The 10812-nt window shown below is 36.7% G+C and overlaps 2 protein-coding genes across 3 annotated transcripts; one reads left to right on the top strand and one right to left on the bottom strand.

The window, feature by feature from the left end:
* Positions 1-419: 419 nt before the first annotated feature.
* Positions 420-4596, top strand: LOC116133115 (subtilisin-like protease SBT2.6). The gene is made up of 9 exons (XM_031418792.1): positions 420-513; positions 629-782; positions 1125-1522; positions 1677-1772; positions 1933-2002; positions 2143-2425; positions 2565-2899; positions 3183-3450; positions 3766-4596. The coding sequence occupies exons 1-9, from the start codon at positions 455-457 to the stop codon at positions 4452-4454; spliced, it is 2352 nt and encodes a 783-aa protein (XP_031274652.1). The 5' UTR covers positions 420-454; the 3' UTR covers positions 4455-4596.
* A 10-nt stretch (positions 4597-4606) lies between these two features.
* LOC116133116 (protein BEAN1-like) lies at positions 4607-5813 on the bottom strand. 2 transcript variants are annotated; one of them, XM_031418794.1, is made up of 4 exons: positions 5728-5813; positions 5336-5638; positions 4966-5154; positions 4607-4892 (listed from the first exon to the last, which is right to left on the bottom strand). In XM_031418794.1, the coding sequence occupies exons 1-4, from the start codon at positions 5728-5730 to the stop codon at positions 4830-4832; spliced, it is 558 nt and encodes a 185-aa protein (XP_031274654.1). In that variant the 5' UTR covers positions 5731-5813; the 3' UTR covers positions 4607-4829. The 2 variants fall into 2 exon arrangements, with proteins under 2 accessions (XP_031274654.1, XP_031274653.1); XM_031418793.1 differs by having other exon boundaries at positions 5336-5760.
* Positions 5814-10812: the final 4999 nt, after the last annotated feature.

Genomic DNA, 10812 nt, shown 5'->3' with positions numbered 1-10812 from the left:
ATTAAAACCAATGAGATGAAATTTACATGCTTACATCATACGAGACAAATGTTGATGGTATGAGAAGCTATTTTGTTTGCTTATTTATTCAATTTGGTGTTAACCTTAGTGGAATAGGATTGTATTCTCATTGCTGTGCAGTCTTTCTAGAGAGCTAGAAAAAAGGAGGTTTCCTGCATGTACCTGAGTGGTTTGAAAATGAGAAAGACATGGATGGTTGTAACTGCATGAACTTTTGTTGCAACTTTTCACTGTAGTACCTAAAATTCTATCAGAGTAAATATATGATAAAGAGACTGTCACCTGATCCAAATTATTTTACTTATTGCTTTGATGCTTTCTTAAACATAAGACACTATCCCCTTATTTAAGCCAAATGCCTTCTGGCATCTTCATTCTCTTCATCTCTTTCATTATAATCTCGGACTATCTAGCTTTAGAAGCCAAGGTCTTCATGGTTTTAATGGATGAAGAACCTACAATTTCTCTCCAAACTGAACAATCTTATCCAAGGTTAGTATTTCCTTCAATTGTGGTACAGTTCATTTTCCAATAGATTATCTCATGGTGTATTTTTCTTCCTCTGTTTTGGTTAATTTGTTATTTTGCACATCACCATTCACCATAGGAATTCTATTGATGATGTGGTGGTGTACAAAGAGAGGATCAGTAATGGACATGACATATTATTGGAGTCTCTCCTTCATAGAGATTCCTACACCAAACTCTACAGCTACACTCATTTGATCAGTGGATTTGCAATCCACGTTGAGTCTGAAGAGGTACATTTATTTTGTGCAAATTCAACTGTGATATATTTGAAATTCTTACAAATGTAAGTATCAAAGTTTACTTATTAGAACCTTAGACTGATGTTGAACTTACAGTCGATTCGCTCAACATTACTTCAGCATTTGCAAGTCCTTGTCTTTCTACTTTAGCTAGTTGATGTATAAGCTGCAATACCCCTGTATGCTTTGTTGTAAGTACTGGAAATGTTGTTTTTAGTGCCCGATATATGCATTGATTAATTTCTACTACAAGAGAAATTTTGGAGATAAAAAAAATTATATTTTTTAGAAAAAAGATCGGAATTATAAGAGTGGTAACTTATTTCTTCTCAGATTCTCAACACTCTTCAAAATGCAAAGGGAGTTAGTGCCATCTATGAAGATGCAAAAATGAAGAAGCTGACAACACATACCCCTGAATTCCTTGGAATTCCTGCCCAAGTTTGGCCGACTTTAGGAGGAGCTGACAATTCAGGCGAAGGGGTGGTAATAGGCTTTATTGATACTGGCATTAATCCTGTACATCCTAGTTTCTCTAGCAGGTCCTTTAGGGGCACTCTGAGTAGAGGTAAATTCAAAGGGATGTGTGCTGCTGGGGAGAGGTTCCCCATGGCAGCATGCAATGGTAAGATAGTTGGAGCACATTATTTTGCACAAGCAGCGATTGCTCATGGTGATTTCAACTCTAGTCGTGACTATGCATCTCCCTTTGATGCTGATGGTCATGGAAGGCAAGTTGTGTCATGCTAAGACAGTAATACCCTGATAAATATCTTCCACTTCTGTGATCATTGTTTTTGTTACGGATAATAATTTAGCTGTCCTTACAAATAATCTCACACAGAAGCTTCTGATATAACATTATTTCATCTATGCTTATTTCAGCCACACAGCATCAACAGCTGCAGGAAACCACCGAGTACCAGTAATTGTTAATGGCTTCAATTATGGATATGCAAGTGGCATGGCTCCAGGAGCAAGGTATTTAAAAGGAAAAAAAAGGGGGTGGCAATTTTTTCCTTTCAGTAGTGACCGTTTTGTGTTTATCAATTTTATGAGACTCGTATATATTCAAGGATAGTTTGCTGAAGTTCTATACCAGGAGTTTTATGTCAGTTCTCCATCTTTTCTCTTTTAACAGGATTGCTGTGTACAAAGCTCTTCATACTTTTGGAGGCTATATGTCTGATGTTGTGGCTGCTATTGATCAGGTCTGTAAATTTGGGAAATGAAAGTTCTCCATAAATTAGCATCGACTGGATAGAATATGCTAAAATTTTGTATCTTTTAAAAATTAAAAATCAGAAATATTATGAGGCTATATAAATTCAAAAATTTTTGCTTGCTCTAGGCAGTGGAAGATGGAGTGGATATAATAAGTCTCTCTATAGGCCCATCCACCATCCCTTCTGGTCCTACTGCTTTTCTCAATTTACTAGAAGTGGAGCTCTTGTTTGCTGTAAAAGCTGGAGTTTTTGTTGTCCAAGCTGCCGGAAATGGTGGCCCTCATTCCACTTCAATGCTTTCTTTCAGCCCATGGATCACAAGCATTGCTGCATCTGTCACTGACCGGACGTACATCAACGCAATCCAGTTAGGCAATGGAAAAAGCTTCTCTGGCTCTGGCCTTGCTCGTAAATTTCAGTTCATAAACATTCTATTCATTAAATGTGAAGAAATTTTTCTTTAAAATCTTGAAAAGGAACTTTGCTTTTATCAGATTAACTTCAAGTAAAATTTATAGAAGTAAGTCTGATTTTTATCATTGTGCAGCTCCAACAGCAGGAATAATGCATTATCCTATAGCAGCAGCTGCTGATGCCTCTCTTAGGAGCACTACCATTGGCATTGCATCACTTGAGAGCTGTCAGCATCCAGAGCTCTTCATTCCATCCCTAGCCAGAGGAAAGCTAATTATCTGCACATATTCATTTGATTTTGAGTACGAAGCTGCAACTGTTACAACTGTTGCAGATAACATTAAGAAGATAGGAGCTGCAGGATTTATCCTCAGAATGGACCCCGATGTAGGTTCTACGCCAGTTAATGGTACTACAATGACCCTACAAGTCCCTGGAATTATCCTAAACAACGTTCAGGCTTCAATGGTATGGAGCATTATTATTTAAATACAAATATCATTTCTAATCTACATAATTAAAATTTTCGGATTTTAAGGCTACCTTTGAAGGTGGCCGGTTCCATTCTTTGATACAACTCTTTGGGTAAATTGATTGTAAATCTTAAAGATTTTCCTGTCTTTTCTAATTCTTCCTCCATATGACCTGTTTCTTGATCAAAATTGATTTTTTTTAAAGCCAGCTAATGAATAACAACAAACGACCTAAAAATGGATGATTTCTGAATTTGCATTATCTGTTGGGTATGCAGGCTCTTTGGGAATATTACAACACCAATACCATAAGAAGCAGGAGTGGGCAAGCCGTCATTTTTAATGCAAGGGCAAGACTACTTGATGGAAGGCAAGCGATTTATACTGACCAGGCACCAATGGTGGCATCCTACTCTTCCAGAGGTCCTGATGTGGACAATGCACTTTTGCAGACAGCTGATGTCCTCAAACCCAACGTCATGGCCCCAGGGTCTTCAATTTGGGCCGCATGGAGCCTCAATAGTGAGGGTGATCAACTTATCAAAGGTAAAAAACATCTCTTGTCATCTATTGCATCAGCAGCAGCATCAAAATGGCCCCCTAAATTAAATTACAATCTGATAGTTTATAATTTTCGTTATTCGTAAAAAAATACACCATAACAAATTGACCTTTCACCTTAAATAACCGTGTGTCATAGTTGATTCATGAACATTTCAACCAGACTGAAGTGTTTTTTTTTTTTTTTTTTTTAAAAAAACCTGCTTCAAGGTTTTAGCTGGTCATATGGGAATTATTGATAGCAAATATATATAATTTGTTGAATAGAAACTGATTATACATATTTGTCATTGTTTCCAGGGCAGAATTTTGCACTGCTTACTGGTACCAGCATGGCTACCCCTCATGTAGCTGGCATTGCTGCTTTAATCAAGCATAAACACCCCAAGTGGAACCCTGCTGGTATTACATCGGCAATGATGTCAAGTGCTGATGTAACTGATCACTCTGGCTCTCCCATCTTGGCACAATCAACTGACGAGCTAGTTCAGGCCACGCCATTTGATTTTGGTGCTGGATTTATCAATCCAGCTCGAGCTATTGACCCAGGACTCATATTCAATGCATATTTCCAAGATTATGTGCAATTTCTTTGTGCTGTTCCAGGTGTTGATGATGAATCTATAAGACAAGCAGTAGGAATTGGGTGCCCAACGACAAGAAAATTATGGTGCTCGGATTTAAACACCGCAAGCATAACTGTTTCAAATCTTGTTGGGTCAAGGAAGGTGATTCGACAGGTAACAAATGTAGGTGGAAAAAATGAAACTTACAGGGTGACTGTGAAGCAACCATCAGGTGTGAAAGTTACTGTTATGCCACAGGTTTTTAAGATACAGGAAAATGGTTCAAGGCGGCTAAAGATTGTATTAAAAGCCATGGAAGCAACAAGAGCTTACTCATTTGGAGAGATGCTATTGCAAGGAAGTAATAAGCATGCTATTAGAGTTCCTATAGCTGTTTATGTGAGCACCTCTATTGGATTTTGAATTTATCAATTTAGAACTTTAAAATATGTGAAACATGTATTTCCTCTTGAACCAAACATTTCTGAAGAAAGTTGGATAAAAAACTGTCGTCAATCTATTTACTAATTCTCTCCAATAGCAAATCTTATGTGAATTTTTGAACATTAACCGTCTATCATAAAGAGAAATATTCTATATACCAATTACAAGCAAGCTAAAAATAAAAAAAATAATCACAATGAAAAAGAATTAAGTGTTCCTTAATTGTATATTAGTAAAGTTTGATCGTATATATATATATATACAAGTAGATGAACCTGTATATCTAATGCTATTCCGTCCAAGATGAATGTTTTCTTCTCCATTTTCTTCTAGTTGCATAAGGCGTTGGATGCTTTATCTATGCTTGCGGAATGCTGAGAACAGTTTTGGAATTATGAATCTCTTCTTCTTTTGTATCTGAAAGAATTAATTTGTTGGATTTAGAGTTTTAAACTAGTATATAATAATAACACACCAATGCTTTTCTTACCTCTAAGCTTTTCATAAGAGCTTTCATTTTATTGGTTGTAGTAGATCCACCATGCTTCTGTTTCTTTCTGGCTTTTCTAGCTTTGGGACTTGTCAAAGACCAGATAAAACTTGGAACCAGAAGTTTCCAGTTGCCCAGACAACTAGGAGTCCTTGAATAGCTAGGCTTTCTATGGAGTACAGCAACAGTCTACAAAATCAAGAAATACATTGGTGAAAGAGTATTAAAGGCATGGAGGATTACCATCTTCAAAGTTCAAATTGAACACTTGCGATGCCAATTTTAATTAAGCCCTGTATAATTTTTATCAGTAAAATACATTGTATTATATGGCAGGGTATATATATCATAGGTAAGATTAGTTTGATACTTTAGTTGTCGGTTGCTGATTCTTGGGAGAGGTTGGCTTTGGAAGTAAGAGAGTAGTGGATGATGAAGAAGAAGAAGATGCAGCTGGTCGAACAGACTCCCTTAGACTCTGAGAATACCGAAGAAGCTCAGCTCTCCTATTATATCCTTTACCAGAACCACGAATTACCTCTCGATTGTTGAAGTGATGAAGATAATGGTGATGGTGGTGGTGGTGGTGGTGTTGATTTGATAGCACCCTTCTCCTCCTTGGCTTCTCCACATACACGGTGATCAACACTGCCTTTTCCCTGCAAAATTTTGCCTGAAATATCGAAATCACCCCACCGGCCATGTAATTCGTTCAGTTCATAGCTATAGCACATAAACTGAAAGAAAGAGATATGATCTTACCATTTTGGTTGGTATGTTGAGACCTCAGGCACAGGAAGTATAAATTTTTTGTTCAAAGTGGGAGTTGGGGTGTATGTATTTATGTGCATAAATAAATTAATAGTTCAATGTAAATGTATGTATGCATGCATGCAGAGGAATTATATTGTTAGAGAAAGTGATGGAGATGCGAGGCCAAACAGAAAAAGAGGCCGGCCAACATCAACCCTTTGGTTTGATCGATCAGCCGAAAACATTACTAAACGTCGAAGCTAAAATTAATTAAAAGAATTAATAAGGTGAGACTATAATGACCAAGTCTCTTTCACATGTTTTTGGGTTCCACTTGGCTACCTAATCACCATATCCACATGAAGACTCTACCTAATCTTGTTTAGTAATTACAAATTAAGGATTAACCCCAAATGATTTCCCGGCTAGCCTGGCTTATTCCTAATTAAGTTCTAATAACAAACCAATATATATACTAACCAAATATACAAGAATTCATTTATGTTAGAATTAATTTATCATAAATTATATGTCTTTTAAGGAGGGTGGATTTGGCTTTTCTTGGACACCGTTGGAACAATCATACGGTCATGTTTTTTTATATTCAACTGCTGATTGTCTCCATGGAAAAGAACAAGTACTTGATTTATTGCATAATTCTAACTCCAAAGTCCAAGCTTTCCCAAGGAAACGCCGAGCGTCTTTAATGTTTACATTTAATTTTCTACCCGTAATCTGTCTCTATCCCCCCATAAACTTCTTGCCTTATTTACTAAAATTGTTTTTATTATGTTATTATTCTAATCCTTCATTTAAGAAGGGATGTCAAAAAAATTCATGTGTTTAGGGTTCTCTAGAGCCCTACCCAAGTGGGTTGCAGTTAAGTAGTGAAAATTTTGGGTGGATCAACTTTGAATCTGAATATCTTGACCCAAATTAATTTGGTGTATGGATGTGAATAGGGGTGGGAGGGTCTAGGTACCTGCCCACAATCAAAGGAACCGAAATCAGAACCGTGACATGCCAATTTCTTAGATTTGGAACTGAAATCGGAACCAACCGGATTCGGTTCCTAGAAACCTAGAACTAGACCTAAAACATAGGTTTCAGTTCCAGTTTCGGATACCCAGGATCATTTTAATTACCCATACTTTTTTAAAAATGACAAATAAACCCTTTAAAAATTACAATGCACCGCTAATAGTTTATAGATAGTACAAATACACCCCAACATCTTTCAATCCAATGGCTCTCCTTTCATCATAAGCCCTAGCCTCTACCCCTCTTGCCACAATCTCCATAAACACACTTCGCTCTCCCTCTCACAACCCGGGGGAGGGGTGTTGGGGTTTGAAACAGAACCGCATAGTGTCCCCCACTCCAGGAATCGAAACCCCGATTACCTACTGGTTCTGGTTCCGACCAGTTCTTCTGCACACCCCTAGATGTGAATGCTAACTCTGATCACAATTTGCTCTATATGAATTTAAAAAATATAACTATATATGAATAGTTATTAAACTTTGAATAAATATCAATGTTACTTTTTTCTTAGTTCCTTCATTTTTAAGATATACAAAAGCAAGGGCAGAGCCATAAAATATTTTTTGAGAAGGCCAAAATGTCATCTTCAATGAATAATAAGGCCAAAACTAATCAAAAAGTTACATTTACTGAGGTTATGGTGTTATGAGGTTAGAGGGCTTTTGTAGAGTTGAGGTTGGTGGTTCAATGGATAATGTTGGATTGAATTTTACATGTCGGAATAAGCAGGAATTTGGCTGAAAAATTCAACTCACTATAGGAGTCTCATTCGGTGAACATTGGGCTATCAAGTGTCGAGATTAGAGAGGTTTTGTAGAGTTGAGGCCGGTGGTTTAGGTGGTAGTGTTTGATTGAATTTTGGATGCTGGAATAAGCTGGAATTTTGCCAGAAAAATCAACCTAATCGCGGCAATGTTCATGAGTCATGACTGGCGAACGGAGGGCTACCAAGTTCTAGGTTAGAGGGGTTTTGTAGAGTGGAGGTCGGTCGTGTTAGTGTAGGTGCCCTAGAGCCAATCGAAATTGTAATAATTGACTCTATGTAAAAACATGTTGATATTAATAAAAGCCAATTTATCTATATCATTCAGTTTATGCTTATATAAATATTGACATATGCCCGTAGAATGGTATAATCATGAGGAGGGTATCAAAAGCTTTAAATCTTGATTGTAAGGACCTCTGATCACATAAGATGGCCATTCTAGAATTGTTCATAGCCCTAGTATTATCCTGAAGTAAGGGCACAGATAATAAAGTAAAGTTATCATAGCGTTGAACGACCCTATCGAAAAATGGTAATAGATTTTACATGTTGAAGTTGTTTGGTGATAACTTGGTGCAATGCATGGGTGCTTGTATGTGATAAGTTCACTGAACAAACCCATAAGAGGATTTTATATAGATGGTAACCCCATTATCTATGGAGTATATCCTCTGACGAATGGTAGTGCATGTGATCCTTAGACTTGAGATCACCAGAGCGTCGTGTGTAAATATCGGTGTAGTTTGACACTAGTCTAACATAGTCCTATTTAGGATTATCAGTACGATAGTAGTTGGCTAAATTGAGAAGTACACTATGGCTATGGTGGATCGACATAAGATTCATCACTTCTGGGTACAGGAGAATTATCTTGCTGAGTAATTTGGTGAATGATGACCGCAAAAGCTATGGCCACAGTGGAATTGAGTTGCTGCTCAAGTCTAATTTTATTTAGTCATTAGTTTGATTATCGAATACAAACATATCAAGGTATTGTATTTGAAGTTGACATTATTTCTGTACTTCAAATCTTGATGAGATAAGAGTTGATGATGAAATGATTAGATTGCACGGTAACCATATCATCGATAGGAAGTTGTATCATTGAATCCGAATATATCGGATGCCCATGATGCCTTGCTAGAAGCCAATCTTGTTCTGTGTTTAGTGGAATGATTAATTGAGTGTTAATTGCAATACTATTCACTGCCAGTATGATGAGGAGCTTACAGGTCATACACATAGAAGACAGATTAAGAATTAATAAGTGAGAAGGGTATTTTTATCTTTTAAGATGAAATTATATTTTTGTAATCTTACAGTGTAATTAAATTTATTGTGGTTATTGCCTATATTTAATTTTATATGGAAATTAAATTAGTGAGATTACTTATTTAAATATATGTGTATATTTAAATGTGATATTATTATTTAAGATTAATATATTTAATATATATTAATTTTAGGATAATAATTATATTAAATAAAATATCTATTTAACCTTGTTTGGTTGTGGGGGGTTTCCTTGATTTATTGCATAATTCTAACTCCAAAGTCCAAGCTTTCCCAAGGAAACGCCGAGCGTCTTTAATGTTTACATTTAATTTTCTACCCGTAATCTGTCTCTACTCTCTATCCCCCCATAAACTTCTTGCCTTATTTACTAAAATTGTTTTTATTATGTTATTATTCTAATCCTTCATTTAAGAAGGGATGTCAAAAAAATTCATGTGTTTAGGGTTCTCTAGAGCCCTACCCAAGTGGGTTGTAGTTAAGTAGTGAAAATTTTGGGTGGATCAAATTTAAATTTGAATATCTTGACCCAAATTAATTTGGAGTATGGATGTGAATAGGGGTGGGAGGGTCTGGGTACCAGCCCACAATCAAAGGAACCGAAATCAGAACCGTGACAGGCCAATTTCTTAGATTTGGAACTGAAATCGGAACCAACCGGATTCGGTTCCTAGAAACCTAGAACTAGACCTAAAACATAGGTTTCAGTTCCAGTTTCGGATACCCAGGATCATTTTAATTACCCATACTTTTTTAAAAATGACAAATAAACCCTTTAAAAATTACAATGCACCGCTAATAGTTTATAGATAGTACAAATACACCCCAACATCTTTCAATCCAATGGCTCTCCTTTCATCATAAGCCCTAGCCTCTACCCCTCTTGCCACAATCTCCATAAACACACTTCGCTCTCCCTCTCACAACCCGGGGGAGGGGTGTTGGGGTTTGAAACAGAACCGCATAGTGTCCCCCACTCCAGGAATCGAAACCCCGATTACCTACTGGTTCTGGTTCCGACCAGTTCTTCTGCACACCCCTAGATGTGAATGCTAACTCTGATCACAATTTGCTCTATATGAATTTAAAAAATATAACTATATATGAATAGTTATTAAACTTTGAATAAATATCAATGTTACTTTTTTCTTAGTTCCTTCATTTTTAAGATATACAAAAGCAAGGGCAGAGCCATAAAATATTTTTTGAGAAGGCCAAAATGTCATCTTCAATGAATAATAAGGCCAAAACTAATCAAAAAGTTACATTTACTGAGGTTATGGTGTTATGAGGTTAGAGGGCTTTTGTAGAGTAGAGGCTGGTGGTTCAAGGGATAATGTTGGATTGAATTTTACATGTCGGAATAAGCATGAATTTGGCTGAAAAATTCAACTCACTATAGGAGTCACAACCGGTGAACATTGGGCTAGCAAGTGTCGAGATTAGAGAGGTTTTGTAGAGTGGAGGCCGGTGGTTTAGGTGGTAGTGTTTGATTGAATTTTGGATGCTGGAATAAGCTGGAATTTTGCCAGAAAAATCAACCTAATCGCGGCAGTGTTCATGAGCCACGACTGGCGAACGGAGGGCTACCAAGTTCTAGGTTAGAGGGGTTTTGTAGAGTGGAGGTCGGTCGTGTTAGTGTAGGTGCCCTAGAGCCAATCGAAATTGTAATAATTGACTCTATGTAAAAACATGTTGATATTAATAAAAGCCAATTTATCTATATCATTCAGTTTATGCTTATATAAATATTGACATATGCCCGTAGAATGGTATAATCATGAGGAGGGTATCAAAAGCTTTAAATCTTGATTGTAAGGACCTCTGATCACATAAGATGGCCATTCTAGAATTGTTCATAGCCCTAGTATTATCCTGAAGTAAGGGCACAGATAATAAAGTAAAGTTATCATAGCGTTGAACGACCCTATCGAAAAATGGTAATAGATTTTACATGTTGAAGTTGTTTGGTGATAACTTGGTGCAATGCA

The sequence above is a fragment of the Pistacia vera genome, unplaced genomic scaffold (genome assembly GCF_008641045.1).
Source record: "Pistacia vera cultivar Batoury unplaced genomic scaffold, PisVer_v2 Contig265, whole genome shotgun sequence".
Lineage (NCBI taxonomy): Eukaryota > Viridiplantae > Streptophyta > Magnoliopsida > Sapindales > Anacardiaceae > Pistacia > Pistacia vera.
This window is presented reverse-complemented; position numbering and strand designations above follow the sequence as displayed.